Source organism: Nicotiana sylvestris, chromosome 7, assembly GCF_000393655.2.
Source record: "Nicotiana sylvestris chromosome 7, ASM39365v2, whole genome shotgun sequence".
NCBI lineage: Eukaryota > Viridiplantae > Streptophyta > Magnoliopsida > Solanales > Solanaceae > Nicotiana > Nicotiana sylvestris.
In genome coordinates, this window is record NC_091063.1 from 165,380,874 (window position 1) to 165,397,421 (window position 16,548).

Sequence of the window (16,548 nt, forward strand, 5' to 3'; positions counted from 1 at the left end):
ACTGATTTTTGTCTCGGTCGCTGAGGAAATCTCGAAGGTGACCATTATCGAGTAATCGGGCCACTTCCTCCCGGAGTTGCCGGCAATCCTCGGTCATGTGTCTGTGCGTGTTGTGGAATTCACACATTAAGTTATGATTCCTTTGTGAAGGATATGATTGTACAGGCCTGTGCCACATGGCGTCTCTGATTTTACTGATGGCGAACACGATGTCTGACCCATCGACATTGAAGTTGTACTCTGATAAGCGAGGCGCCTTCGCTGATCCCGCGTTCCTATTGAATCCGGATCTGTTGATGACTCCCCAAGGATTCTATCCTCAGTGTGTCCTTTGATCGTTGTGAGGTGGGTTGCGCCTCTGGGCGTTCCTTCTTTCTTCGGTGTATGGCTGATATCTTTCTTTGTTTGGATTTGGTTCCTTCGCCAGGAGCCTGCTTGGGTATACTGAGCCCGAGGGGGCTCCTAGCTAGTCATCTTTGACCCTGATCTTCGACTGTTATCGGTTGTGGATGATCGAACAGGTCACAGCGATATACTCGACCAAATTCTGTTTCAACTACTTTGAAGCCACTAAGCTTCATTCATTCAGACCTTGAGTGAAGGCCTGCACTGCCCAGTCATCGGAGACTAGCGGTAGTTCCATTCGTCCCGTTTGAAATCGAGATACAAACTCTCGCAACATTTCTCTCTCCCTCTATTTGATATTGAATACATCAAAATCGTTGTTGCTACTTTGATGGCATCGGCATGTGCCCTTATGAAGGAGTCTGCCAGCATGGCAAATGAGTCTATAGAGTTAGGAGCTAGGTTGTGATACCACATCATGGCCCCCTTCAAGAGTGTTTCCCCGAACTTTTTAAACAAGACGGACTCGATCTCGTCGTTCTATATGTCGTTTCCCTTTACTGCACAGGTGTAAGCGGTAACGTGCTCGTTCGGGTCTGAGGTCCCATTGTATTTTGGGAGCTTTGGCATTTTGAACTTCTTTGGAATGGGTTTCGGGCCGCTTCCTCTGGGAACGACCTTTGTATGAACTTCTTCGAATCCACACCTTTCAGGACCGGGGGTGCGCCCAAAATTTGGTCTAACCTGGAGTTGTAGGTTTCTACCTTTTTGTCGTTGGCTTCTATCATTTTCTCGCCTGATTCGATCCTCCTGGTGAGGTCTTTGAGCATTTTTATGATGGCGGGATCGGTCATCGACCCGTTATTGCTTGATCTCTTCGGTACCTGTTTAGCTGGGGGAGTTGTCCCCGGTGCTACCATGCTAGGAGTGTTTTGATAACTTTGCAGCTTAGCGATAGCCAGCTGTTGTGCCTGCAACATTTCGAAAATAATATGAAGGCTAACCTCACGTTATTCCCTAGTCGGGGTTTTTCGAGCTTCTTGCGGATCTCCTTGGCGCACGCTCCTGTCGGTGTGCGAGCTTATATAAACCTGTTGGGCATCACGCGAGACCGCGTCCACGAGGACCGATTCTAGCGCATTCTCAGGGTTTCATGGTGGTACGCCAGCGCCTGGAACATCTACGCCATTCTATCCGTGGTTCTCCAGATCGTTGTTTACTGAGTTGGACATTTTGACCTGAAATCGAAGACCTTGGACAAGAAAAAGCGTGAAAGATAACTTGCGTTGTGTAGCTAAACCAGCAAGAAAATAATCACTATTATTTTTAGCCCCACGGTGGGCGCCAAACTGTTTACCATAAAAATGGTAATGACAATTAAATTTGATTCTAAAAATACGTGATCTATTTTTATGCTAGTTTGTTAAGCAGCTGATGCTATGTATGTGAAACTTAGAAACAAAATGAGAGTTAAAGATAGGTTGATAATCAAACCGATAGGTTAGTTATCGGGGCCTCGAGCTTGTCGATTCGGGGGCCTCAAGGTCGATTTCGGAGCTCGGATGGGAGCTATCGGGGGTGGTCAAAGTATGGCTAACAGTTATAATAAAATCAACGAAGACTCTTTATGGACAATGGTAAGCAATAAATGTTGAACAACAATGAAGACAATAAATGAAAGCAATAATATCAAGAGAGTATGTTAGAAAGCAAAGAGAATGTTCTTGTATATTTCGTATGAAGCAATTGAAGCAATAGACCTTTACAAAATGACAAGGATCCCCTTTATATAGGAGGGGAATCCTAACATAGTACAAAATATATTAATGATAAAGAGGTGAAGATGGGACAGCTAGATGACACCCTGATTCGGGTTTAGAGTAGCTCACTAGACTCCGTCAGTCCTTGTCGTGTACCTTAGGAACTCCCCATTTCTACCATTGCCGTAATCATCACCGCCCCAAGGCCGGGCGTCGACGACCCTCGAGGGAGGATACTCTGCTGTGGCCTCAAGCCTTCGAGGTGATCTTCCGAAGTGTTTAATTGGCGAGATATTGGACCCTCCGATTTCACCGTATACAAAGCACTTACACCATAAGAAAAGAATTCAAAGATGAATTCTTCTGCCTATCATTTTTCTTCTCTCTTTGACTTTTTTTTTGTCTACTTTTCTTTCTTTCACATACAACAATAGGTTTGCTCCTATCATGATGGAGTTCAGTTGACTGAATCTATCCAGAAACTTAGACCGCGATAACTTTCGTAACCAAAGCATCATGACAATTCGACAACATCTAAAGTGACATTTGGATTCTTAAGGGGGAGGAGGAGAGGCAATGAGGAGCATGTAGATAGGTAACTAGCACATGATCATCGCACACAGAGCAAATAGAAAAAATTCCCCAATTGCAATCCCTTTATATATCTCAAGCGTTCTCCAAAGTTACTTGATTAATGGGCCTAATAACTACAAGAAAATCTAACATGACTGGGGTTGCAACTGTGTGACCATCCCAGTATCGTTGCTTTCAGAAATTTTGCCGCAATCGCACTATGACAGCGCTCAGATTGCAACAGCCTTAGAAGTTCCATCTTGATCTCCCCGTGATCGTTCTGGTGCAATAACCAACCTTGAGACTTCCTACTGTGTCAAGTCACAATTGGATCCACAAAAAGTCATCTTTTCCTTAGCTTGATTTCTCTATAGGAAGAACACCTTCAGTTTCACTTTATATGAAAAATTTCTAGTATAAAGGTTAAAGCATTTAAATTTTCGTGTGAAGTCAAACATAGTTTTTTTTCTTAAATTGTGTAAAATAAAATTTATGGAAACACATAAAAAATACTAATATTTAAATATTATTTAAGTAAATCATGATTAGATTATCAAATTAAACAGTGAATAATTTTCTTTCACAGCATATAGTAGCACAAAGTATGGTTTGTTCTCTAGCTGGGCCACCTCGGCCAGCTAGAGATGAGGAAATATATTTATTTTTATAAAAACAGTCATTTATGACTCATGATCTAATAGTTAATGCGGCAATAGTTGTATAAATATTTTTTTACAGCTATCATACAATGCCTTCTCTAGAGATTGATGACAGGTTGGGTAGAGGCCAATAAAACTCCTCGATGATATTTACTCGCAATTGATGTTTATATCAAACGGTATTAATTTATCATGATGAAGTGGTTTAATAAGGTAAAAATATATATTCATTAATTATGGTTAAGTGAAAATAATTTATTATCAAATATATATCATACATTAATTGATGTGGTGTAAATATTTGATGGGGATAACTTACCTCGTAAGCTAGCTGTATGTCATGATCTGCTACATCATCATGCTACGTATGTGTCATTTGGCATGTATTAATGCTATATGGAAAGCTTACACATGAAATAGACTAGCACATGTGGGAAGGTTCTAGAAAAATATGGAGATTTCTCATGAAAAATCTTAGAACTCTATGGAATTGCTAGGAAAGTCCTTAGGAGATTCTAGCTATGTAGAAAATTCTAGAGAAAGGATTTACTTGTAAAAGATAAAGGACTTGTGTAATAATTTTTATTTAATCACTAGCACGTAGGAGACTAGTATATAAAGGGGGACAATCATTTGTAAATCACCAAGCAAAACAATCAAGTTCTCTCTAATACAAAAGCTTCCTTTGGCAACTCTCTTATGTTCTAACATTCCCTTAGCGATCTTTAGTGTAGTAAGGCTGACTTGGCATAGCAAGAATGTGAGCAAGTTGTGCAAGATCATGAGCAAGTTTTCAAGTGCCGCACGTGTACTTAGTTTAAGTCTAAGAACGTAAAAACGTGGTATCAGAGCAAATGTTATGACTAAAGGAATGTTAGAAAGAATACAAGAGATTGCTAGAAGGAAACTTTGCAGAAAATGATGGTCGGGATTACCAAGGGCGTGGTATTTGCAAAACGGACCAATGTGAAGGTCCCTAAGCGAAAGCAGTATGGCTGTGCATGGGACGCACGCGAAGTGACAGACTTAATTTGGAGGATGGACAAGTACTTTGAGGTAGTCCATGAGGATGACAAAGTTGTTAAGTACGCAATGCCCCAATGAATTTGACCGAGGTTGTCGTGTCATGGTGGCGTCGAAAGTGTGCAGACATGGAGAAAGAGCTATGCAAGATTTAGACGTGGGAGTAGTTCAAAAAGGAGTTGAAGAAGCAATTCTACCCAGTGAATGTGGTGTATGAAGCTATGCGGAAACTAAGGGAGCTCCGACAGATGACCACATTTCGGGAGTTTGTGCGTGAGTTTACTATACCTTAATTCTGTAAATTTCGTCGTTGTCGGAGGAAAATTCTCTCTTCCACTTCATGGATGGGTTGCAAAATTGGGCAGAGCAGGAGTTAAAAATACATCAAGTAGCCAACATGGACGAGGCCATAGCGGTAGCCGAGTCGCTCATTGACTTCAAGATGGAGCCTGCCATGTTCAAAGAAGGCAACATCGAGAGGGGTGGGGGAGATCATAACAAGGACAATGGAAAAGGCATAGCCGAGGTATACAAGGGCAATGGCAAGTGGCCATCCCATAACAGACAGGGGTCGAAGAGAAATGACAAGGGGCCGAAAAATGGTAGCGAGTATGTGCCTAATGGAGGATGCTACTTCTATAAAGGATCACATCGGCAAGTGAATGCCCAGATGTCACGACCCGGAATTCTCACATTCGAGACCATGATAGAGCCTAACATTTCACTTGCTAGGCAAGCCAACGTTAGAGAACCGTTAAGTCAATCTTCATTCAAATTCAATATATAAATTCAATTAGCCTAAATGAGACAAAATCAAGTGCGGAATAACATAAAAGCCCAATATCTACTACAATGCGGATCTGGAATCACAACTTACGAGCTTCTAGAATTTTACTAAAAATAGAGTCTGAAAGAGATATAACTGTTTTGAAAGAAAAGAAATAGTGAAATAAGAAAATAGATGGGGACTTCAAGGTCTGGGGATGGCAGTAGATCTACCTCGAGTCTCCAAAGCTAGTCCAAGCTACTCCAATTCATGGACAACTAGGGTCGGTGCCAAAATTTGCACAAGAAGTGCAGAGTGTAGTATGAGTACAACCGACCCCATGTACTCGTAACTGTCGAGCCTAACCTCGATGAAGTAGCGACGAGGCTATGAAAAACACCTACATAATAAACCTGTACAGATAACAGTATATGTACAAGATAACAACAAATAGAAGCTAGACAGGTAATATTGGGAGGGGGACATGCTAAAAGGAATACAAGATATGAGAGATACAGCGGAATAATAACCAGAACAATTAATATGTCTTTAACCAGTAAACACAATGAAGAAAATTGCACTGCATCACCTTTCGTGCTTTTACTCTCAACCTCACAATGAAACAATGATACTGCATAGCATCACCCTTCGTACGTTTACTCCCACTCACGATATAAATCAATAGAAACGGAACGACATCACCCTTCGTGCATGAACTCTCATAACATGACATGGCATCATCCTTCTTGAATTAATACTCACAATATGGCACGACATCACCCTTCATGCATTAACACTCTCCCTTACCACATAACAATGAACAAGTAATAACAGGGATATATGATCAACAAGCACAAGTCTTACTTCAACATCGGTTACACAATACCAATCTCAACTTGGAATCAATACTCAATCATCATAAAAGTCCATAAACACGATAAGAATGATCAATTTAACAATTAATTAGTCTAAGCATGGATAAGATGATCAAAGTAGGCAATAATTGCAAGAAACAAGTCCCACCCACATGCTTTAACCCGACAAAAACCCATAAGTACTCATCACCTCACATATATGGTGTACCCAACATCTAAGCATGTAGCAAACAGACAAACAAATCTTATCCCCTCAAGTCAAGCTTAACCATGATACTTACCTCACTCCAAAGATCAAACTCAAAGCTCAACCACAACTTTGCCCTTCAAACAAGCCTCCGAACCAATAGAATCTAGCAAATTACCAACCAAACGATTCATATTAAGCCTTAGGAACTACCCACGATTTCAAAGAATTCAATTTAGGTCATTAATGAAAAGGTCAACAAAAGTCAACTCCCGGGCTCGCTTGGTCCAAACCCGAAATTCGGATCAAAACCTGATTACTCATTCGCCCTCGACCCCGGTTATGTAATTTATTTTAGAATCTGACCTTAATTTGAGGTCTAAATCTCCATTTTATAAAAATTCTTATTTCTACCCAAATCCCCAATTTTCACCATGAAAACACAAGATTTTTGGTTGAAATCTGAGAAAATGTAATGGAAGATTGAAAGAAACTAGTTTAGAATCACTTACCAATGATTTGGGGAAGAAGAGTTCCTTGAACAATCGCCTCTAAGGTTTCTAAGTTTGAAAATTTGAAGAATGAAGCAAAAATCTCGTCTAACTCCCATTTTGATCAGTTGCAGATGTCACATTTGCGACCTGGGGTTCGCAAATGTGAACCCCTTAAATACGAAGAATCAATCGCAAATGCGAAGATCATCACACTTCAGCTTTCTTCGCAAATGCGAAGAATGGTTCGCAAATGTGAACTCTGGCCTTCCCAGCTACTCTTCGCAATTGTGATGAGTTGCTCGCAAATGCGAACCTATCAGAGGTCGCAAATGCGAAGCCTGACCTTGCAATTGCGAGGTATGATGCCTGCACCAGACCTGAAACACACCAGCAATGTTCTAAGTCCAAATTTCACTCCATTGCCTATCTGAAACTCATCCGAGCCCTCGGAGATCCAAACCAAACATGCACATAAGTCTAAAAATATCATACGAACTTGCTCGCATGAACATGTCGGCAAAATAACATCTAGAACTACGAATTGAATACCAAATCAAATGAAATTTTCAAGAAATTTTTGAAACATCTATTTTCATAACCAGACGTCCGAATCACGTCCAACCAACTCTGTTTCTCACCAAATTTGACAGACAAGTCATAAATGTAGTATTAGACCTATATCGGGTTCCGACTCGATATCCAAAAAGTCAACCATTGGTCAAACAATTCAAATTCATTAAGCCTTTAACTTTCAAATTTCAACAAAGTCCGATAACCCGGGTTAGGGAGTTCTGAATTTGATTCCGAGCATACGCCCAAGCCTCAAATTACGATACGGACCCACTAGGACCATCAAAATGAATTCGGGTCCGTTTGCTCAAAACGGTGATCAAAGTCAACTCAAATGGATTTTAAGGAAAAAAACTCATATTTTCTCAATTTTTAACATAAAATCTTTTTGGAGACACGCTCGGACGACGCACGCAAATCGAAGAGGGATAAAATATGGTATTAATGGCTTCAAAGCGTAGAATTAGGTTCAAAAATATAAGATGACCTATCCGGTCATCACACCAGAGTTGGAGAAGCTTGTAACAATAATCGGAAACTTTGCTCAGGCACATAAGGGTGACATAGGAAAGACCGCCTGCATTAGGGGGATGCGCTTGAAATCTAAGCCGAAAGTATGGGATTCTAAAGCTCGTCTTGGTGCCATGCAAATGCAGCATGATGGCAGCAAGAAAAGTTGGATGGACATAGTTGAAGAGGATAACGAGTTACAAAGTGATGGCACGCTATCAGACATAGACAATGCACCAAGCAGAGGGGTCAAGCTTGCTAGCAAGTCTGGGACCACGGAGGTTAGCCAAATACGGAGTGAAAGCATATACCTGATGCTTGAGAAGCTGCTAGACTTGGTTGAGTCATGGGGAGATTCAGGACAAGAGCAAGGACAGGTATCCAATGGGTGGAGGATCGGGGCCATCATTGCTAGCCGTTCAATATAAAAACAGGGCAAGAAGAAAAGTGACCAATACCTTAGGATCGAGGCCATCATTGCTAGTCGTCCATAGAGCATCATGGCTAATAGACAAAGATCTCCAGCGATGCCGAGGTGAGGTGCGAGCGTACGTGTCTAAGCTTTGTACCGAGAGCGGCACAAAATTAGGTGGGGGAGAGTGTCATGACCCGCCATGTCATCATGCCACGTAGGTGCCATTTGGCATATATTAATGCTATATGGAAAGCTTACGTATGAAATAGACTAGCATATGTGGGAAGGTTCTACAAAAGTATAGAGATTTCTCATGGAAGACCTTAGAACCCTATGGAATTGCTAAGAAAGTCCTTTGAAGATTCTAACTATGTAGAAAGTTCTAGAGAAAAGACTTACTTATAGATAATAAAGGATAATATTTATTTACTCACTAGCCCCTAGGAGACTAGTATATAAAGAGAGCTATTTATTTGTAAATCACCAAGCAAAACAATCAAGTTCTCTCTAATATAAAAATTTTCTTTTGGCAATTCTCTTGTTACAAATCAAAATCAAAGCAATTTGAGAAAATGTTTGGAACAAGCTCTATAAGAGAGAAGACTGGAACCTTCCATTCAAGTGAGAGAAAATGTGACAAAATGAGTCTTCTCGCCAAAATGAAATGTTGACTAGCTATTTATACTAAATACAAACTTGAAGGCTATCTCTACAAAGTGACTATATGTGCAAGAATAAATAATGCTATTGAAGAAGTCTTCAAGGTGGGTCAGATTTGATGTATTGGGCTGAGTCATGTATTTGGGCCTCTGTACCAAGAACCTGGGCTTCAACACCCCCCCCCTCCGCAAGTTGGAATGGGCCACCAGTCCGAGCTTGGAAAGAAAAGTAGTATGTGAAACACCTGACAAAACCTTAGTGAAAACATCAGCTAATTGAGCAGCAGAAGAAATAACATGCAAAGCAATAAGTCCTGAAGCAAGCTGCTCACGCACAAAATGGCAATCGATCTCAATATGTTTGGTGCGCTCATGAGACACCAGATTTTTAGCAATGTGGATGGCAGAGTGATTATCACAGAATACTGAAACAGAGGATAAAGAAGATATCCCAAACTTACTAAGAAGCCAAACCACCAAAACAATTTCAGCAACAACCTGACGCAAGGCCCTATACTCAGCCTCAGCGGAAGAAAGGGCAATAATAGCCTGTTTCTTGGACTTTCAGGAGATAGGAAAGCCCCCTAATAATAGTATATAGCCACTCACAGACCTCCGGGATGTGGACCAACTTGCCCAATCCGAATCACAAAATCCAACCAAATTAAAAGTAGAGGAATTGTTAAAGAGCAAACCCAAATGAGAAGTGCCCACTAAGCTCTGATACCATGTTACAAATCAAAATCAAAGCAATTTGAGAAAATGTTTGGAACAATTTCTACAAGAGAGAAGACTGGAACCTTCCATTCAATTGAGAGAAAATGTGACAAAATGAGTCTTTTGGCCAAAATGAAATGTTGACTAGCTATTTATACTAAATACAAAATTGAAGGCTATCTCTACAAAGTGACTATATGTGCAAGAATAAATAATGCTACTGAAGAAGTCTTCAAGGTGGGTCAGATGTGATGTATTGGGCTGAGTCGTGTTTGGGCCTCTATACCAAGAACCTGGGCTTCAACATCTCTTGTGTTCTAACATTCCCTTAGTGATCTTTAGTGTAGTAAGACCGACTTAGCATAGCAAGAATATGAGCAAATTGTGCAAGATCGTGAGCCAATTGTCAAGTGCCGCACGTGTACTTAGTTTAGGTCTAAGGACATGACATGTAACGGCTATATTAGTTTGATATCAAATTTGTCATATTGTCCCATCTAAGTTCACTCAAATATTGCTTATATAAATAGTAAGCAGTATTTTGTCAACATCAATGGCCATAATATTGACGTGTCTTCTAAGTGGCCGCAGACACACCTGCTTATTTCACCGTCACGCATGCAATTTACGACATTTGATATCTCTTTCATTTTTTCGGCTTTACTTGTGATAGCCTAAGGGCCCGTTTGGCTATTACAAAGTTTCACTTTTTTTTTTACTTTTTTACAGGGGCAGATCTACGTTGTGGAGAGGAGGTGGTACGCCATCCGATCGCTCGGGTAGAATTTCATGTATCCACAGATATATTACTAATATTTCACGTAAAAAAGATAGATAAATAAGTAATGGCACCCCAATAATAAAATTGTTATAGGTGTCATGGTCAAAGTATCCCTTGCCAGGCCCAACACCCAAGATCGAGCCTCATTTTGCTCATATATTGTAGAATTGATTTTGCTGTTACTGTGTTACCTCTTTACAGAATACTTTTTTTCTTCTCTTTTTCTTAATTTCTTTTATTTTCATTTTTGTATTTTCTCTCTATGTACAATTCCATTTTCATTAGTTATTTATTAAAAAATTATATTTGCTTATATTCTTTTGTTTTATATTTCAAATTCTTTTTTTTAAATATGCTTTTAATCATTTTTTAAATCTGGTTAGTATTATATTTTCTTTGAAAGGATCAAATATATTCAGTTTGGTTATCATATGTTTATTTATGCACCAAAAGATCTTGTAAAGTAAACCAAATTAATTCAAAATGGATCGAACCGAACTAATTTAATTTAAAATAGAGCGAACCGACCAAATGCATGTATACCCGAATTCAACCTCCTTAACTACTGGTTACTGAACATTAAGTGCAGTGGCACCCGCAATCATTAAATCCTGGATCCGCCTCTGCTTTTTTAGAATTAGTGTTGGCCATCAAAATTTTAAATTTCTATTGAAGTTGATTTTTACAATTTTTCGAAAATTTAAAAAACTCCAAAAAACTGTTTCACTTCAAATCACTCATAAAAATTAAAAAATAACTCTAAACTGTATTCATGTCCAAACAAACTCTAATTTTTAAAATACGATTTTCAATTAATTTTTTTGTTTTATACTTTTTTCCGGAACACAATTCTTATGTCATTTTGCTTTGCGGAATTGCCGTGGGGACCAAAAATTTCTCAAACTCAATTGCGTACTCACGTTTGGGTATGTAACTTAATCTTGGGAGTATAGCGACAAATAGTTTATTCATAATAATTGAAATTAATAACAACTAAGGCCGATAAATTGCTAGCAAGTTAAAACTTAAAAGACATTGATAATGCACAATTTATCAGCTTACATAATAAATTAAATAATGATAATTGCCATTCACGTTGTGATGAATAGACAAGAATTCGAATACATTTGCCTCCTGTTGAGCATCGGGACAAATTACTGTCGTTTTTTGTCTTTTTCATTCATGGGCGGAGACCAATTGGCAGTACTCTGTTTTGAGAAGGAACGGAAAATAATATTGTATAGCCGCTTTTAAAATAATAGTGAAAAAATATGTATATTTTTATATATATTTTGTATGTTATATACAAAAAATATATAAATTTTATACACTTTTTAGCTCCCGAATATAAATAATTTCGGCCGCGAACTAAAATCGATCTTTCCTCATTTAAAAATTCAACTAGATCTTTCAAGTATAAACATTATTCCTTTCATGACTGTCTCGCAAGACAATCAGATAGATGTACCTAACCATTGTGTGTTTGCCTTGTTAGCTTAAAAATAGAGTTTAGCTTTTATACACTAACAAACTTTCGACATTATCGACAGGCGTACCACTACATTTATAACATTGAGATTAGGAGATAGAATTAGAAAAGAATATAACTTTTATATTAACAGTGTAAAAGAACTTTCAACATTATTGACAAAACTGCTAAATTTTACAATCTTGTGAGTGGAAAATAGAGTTGCCCTTCAAATTTTACATGGTCCTATCAACATTATTGGCTTCCTCTTCCTTATTCTTAAGTAGTTGCATGCAGACACAGATTCAGTATTTGAATTTTATGGGTTCAAATTTATAATTTTACCACATCTTATCTAGTTTAATGAGTTCAAAATATATTATTTGTATATATTTAATATTTTTTTGAATAAAAATACAAAGTATGAGCGATAACTATAGATTCAACTTGGATACGCCTCGAGTTGCATGACATCTTCAATAAGCAACTTGGTATTCAAGAAGGAAGATCCTTCTTCTTTTATTGCCTTTTTTGACATGTGTGCCAATTCCTTTGCTCTTTTTCTTCTTTCTTCACTCTCTAATCCTTTATCCATTAGTTGCTCTATTGCTTCTTTCACTTGATCCTTATTAACCAACACACCATTCTTCTCTTCATTCCAAGAATTAATACTCACTTCAACCCCAACTCGAACCCCAATCTTCAAAACATTTACAATGAATTTCTCATTGTAAAATTGCTCGGCAAACATAGGAAAAGTAATCATTGGTACGCCACAAGAAGTTCCTTCCAGAGTCGAATTCCATCCACAATGCGTTAAGAATCCTCCAATAGATGAATGAGATAATATTAAAACTTGTGGGGCCCAACCTCGAATTATCATTCCTCTTCCTTTAAACCTTTTTTCAAAATTTTCATCCCTTAGCCATTTTTCAACTTGTGATGTCAAATTTACCTTTCTAATTATCCAAATGAAAGGCACATTTGATGACTCCAACCCTAATCCAATTTCCTTCATTTGCAAAAATGAAATTTGACAAAGGCTACCAAAACAAGCATAAATGACCGATTTAGGCTTCATAGAATCAAGCCAACTCAAACAATTGTGTTCATCTATAGAGGTCTTGTTTCCTCTATCAACCATTTCATCCATTTCATTGTTACCCAATGATACTGGACCAATACAAAAGACTTTGTTCATTATTTTTTTGTATTCATCAATATACCAAGGCTCCAACTCTTCAAAAGTATTAATCAAAGTACCTCTTGCCAAGTCTTGAGACTGTTTAATTTTGTCAATAATACTCTTCATATCTTGAGATTTATTTGTTGAAGTGCCATTCAACAATATTTGACCTTTTGTGAACTCAATCTTGTGTGGCACATTAGGTATCAAGAATGAATCTGAATCCAACACAAGGGTTTCTTGTATTTTTTCTTGATTTATTATGTGAGAACAAAAGAGAGTGAAACAAGAAACAGTTTGAAATACATACCTTGGAATCTTGAATTTATTGGCAACTTGTTGTGTCCAAATAAGAGGACTAGTTGAAATAATACAACTTGGTTTTGGTTCCAAGTCATGAATCAATTTCTCTAGTGGTTCTTGCATCATCTCACTAGCCAAAAGGAACTCTTTTAATAACTCTAGTGAACTTAGTGTATCTAAATTTTCACATTCTTGAGGCAACCCAACTTCTTGATTTGGGAAATGAAGAGGAATTAATTGGATTTTTAGATTGGATTTTATAGCATGAGTTACTATAGATTTGTACCTTTGGGCATTGAGAGGTGTGGTGATAATAGAGACAGTCACTCCATGTAGGGCTAGTAATTTTGCAAAGTCTGTTAATGGTATAATATGGCTTTGAGACATTAAAGGTATCAAAAGGAAATGAAGTTGTTTAGATAGGGAAGCCATTTTTGGAAAAGCTTTAGTTTGGTTCTGTGTAAAGGGGATAATGTTTTACTGCTATATATAGTGTTGTGGTCAGATTTATAACAAAGAAAAATTGTATTGAGATCGTGTAACAGTCAGTGGTGGAGCCAAAACTAGGGGTATACAAACAAACCGCACCAACCCGATAATCCGAGTCAAATCGAGAAAAAAAATTCGACTATGCTTTGGTTTGGTGTTGGAAAAAAAAAATCGACCATAATTGGTTTGGTTTGGTTTTTACTAAAGAAAGTCAAACTGAAACCAAACCAACCCGACATTACATATATAGAAATTTTAGATATATTTAATATATAAATATACTTATTGTGATGAAATTTATAAATATTTCTTAAAAAATTTCATAACTTTATCTTTTAAAGTATTATTTCAAGGTTGGACTTAGAACTTTTGAATGTTCCAATAAGTTTTATAGCCATTAATATTAGTAAATTAAATAATGCTAACAAAAGCCCAAAACAAAATCAAATCAATACTAATGCTAACAAAAGAGATTCAATTCAATACTACGAACGAGAATGTATTTAATATCTATTTTTTATTTTGCAATAATTTAGATAAAATGAATAACCTATTTTTATTTTTTCTTTAGCGTTTAATCATGTAATTAATACTCCCTTATTAGTCTACTTATTTTAGCATGGCTTAGTACTTTTAGATTATGTTTATTTTTATTATGGATTTTTAATTAGCAATATTTATATTACATAATTTTATTATTTTTATTGTTGAATATTTTAGGATAATGCCATGACACATCTCATATTTTGTATTATTTTCTTGGAAAATACTTTATATAGTTGTATCTTACTAGAATTAAAGAAATATTTTGAGCACAATTTATATGTTTTGTTCTACGAAGATTTTACCGGAAAAAAAAACCCGAATAACCTGAAAACCGAGAAAAATCGAGAGTGAAAAACCTGAGTTTTATTGGTTTGGTTTGGTCTTTAGATTTAATAACCCGACACAATTGGTTTGGTTTGGTAATTATAAAATCCGAACCAACCCGACCTATGTACACCTCTAGCCAAAACGTTTATAAAGAGGATTTGAAATATTAAAAAGTAAACACACCAACAAGTCAAGGGGATTCAACATATACTATTTATGCATAAGAATAATTTTAACCTTATATATACATTATAATTTTTCAATAAAGGGGATTCAGACAACCTCTTCCGCTTCCGCCACCCTAGCTGCGCCCCTTATGATAGTTAGATGTGGACGAAATACATTAGACAAACTTTAATGCCTAGGCAATTTTACGGCTGATTAAGGAAAGAAGATTAAAACAAAGGACAAAAGAGTAGTTAAATATTGTCCTAAGAATTAGGCTCCAAAAAATGATCAAGCACGTTGGATTTATCCTACCTAATGGAGCAATTGTTTTTTTTACCTTTTACTTGCCTAATCACTTTGTTTTATTGTATATAGGTCAAAAGCAGTTGAAAGCTCTAAGAAAACACGTAAATGACAAAAAGAAAATTACCAAAGAAATGAGATGGATATGATCACTTTATTCTTATTTTAGAAAGATCTCGAGTTCAAATTTTAAAAATGAAAAAATTTATAGTAAGATGTAAATCCAATTTACATGCATTAATAAATTTTGGATACTCAATACATAAGAAAAAATAACGAAGAGAAAAAGAAAACAAAAGTAGAATATATAATACTTGCTGTTTGTTACGTAGATAAATTTGACGAGCTCAACTTTTGTAGTTTTTACTAATGAACATCGTTGAGCTTACGATGAATTTAAAATTTAATACTAATTTACATATTCATTCATAGTGCTCTATGTCTATGTTTTCTAGAAAAATCAAGCTATGTAATCTTTTCTAGTTATAATAATATTATTCTTTTAACTAAAATAGAATATCCTACTTATAAAATATTGGGCATAGTTGAATAGGGTGTATGGCCTATAATGCCATAGCAGTCTCTCTTGTATACGTATCTATCAGTCAAACCCACCAAGTTTGACTCACAAGCAAATACTACTTCCTCTGCCCTAATTTATGTGTTATATTTTTTTTAGTGTATTTTAAAAGAAATAAATTTAAAAATAATTTAATTTTAAACTTCTTATTTATTCTAAGTAAAATAATTATAGTCATACAAATAATTTTGACTTGTTTAAGTGCTGAAATATTTTATTAATAAAAAATAGCAGACAGATTTGTATAGAATTGCTTAAACGATAGTAAACAATTGATATCAGTGGCGGACACACGTGGTGAAAAAATAATACTATGTATATGTATAAATTACGATTAAAGCAGTGTTATTTTTTTATAAATATTTTATTTGAACCCACTTGACAATTACTATTTTACGACTAAACTTATGTACTTCTAAGATTGAACCTGCTTGCACAAAATTTTGGGTCCGCCACTGATTCATATTGATACGTTTGATAAAAGTATTGATAAGCTCTTCTCTTATAAATGGCTAAAATACCCTTAATTGCTTTTACGAAAGATTACAACTTTAAAAGTTCCTCGGTAAAGAAAAGAATGATTGACGAATGTAAAATGAATTGAAAAAACTAGGAGTTTTGCTCTGCGAAAGGATTTTTGTGAATTATAAAATACTATTAAAAATAAATTAATAAAAGCTTTAATCAAACTAAAAGTGTCTATTTAATTTGATACTTATAAGCACTTTAAATATTAATCAAAGGTATAGATTTATCAAAATCAATCGATTATCACAATACACACTAGCTTGCACCAAGATTTTACAAGCTTAATTGACGGCAAAATCTATTACGATGATTATTT

General features: G+C 36.4%; 1 protein-coding gene across 1 annotated transcript; it reads right to left on the reverse strand.

The window, feature by feature from the left end:
- Nucleotides 1-11,922: 11,922 nt before the first annotated feature.
- On the reverse strand, nt 11,923-13,758 carry LOC104220303 (UDP-glycosyltransferase 73C1-like). Its single transcript, XM_070152741.1, has 2 exons — nt 12,273-13,758; nt 11,923-12,096 (listed from the first exon to the last, which is right to left on the reverse strand). The coding sequence occupies exons 1-2, from the start codon at nt 13,721-13,723 to the stop codon at nt 12,039-12,041; spliced, it is 1,509 nt and encodes a 502-aa protein (XP_070008842.1). The 5' UTR covers nt 13,724-13,758; the 3' UTR covers nt 11,923-12,038.
- Between the last annotated feature and the right edge of the window lie 2,790 nt (nt 13,759-16,548).

Excerpts from the sequence above, each read along its gene's own strand:
- LOC104220303 (XM_070152741.1), bottom strand. The coding sequence starts at position 13,723 with ATGGCTTCCCTATCTAAACAACTTCATTTCCTTTTGATACCTTTAATG. Across the intron at positions 12,097-12,272 it reads AAGTTGCTTATTGAAGATGT|CATGCAACTACTTAAGAATA; the intron begins CATGCAACTCGA and ends AATCTGTGTCTG.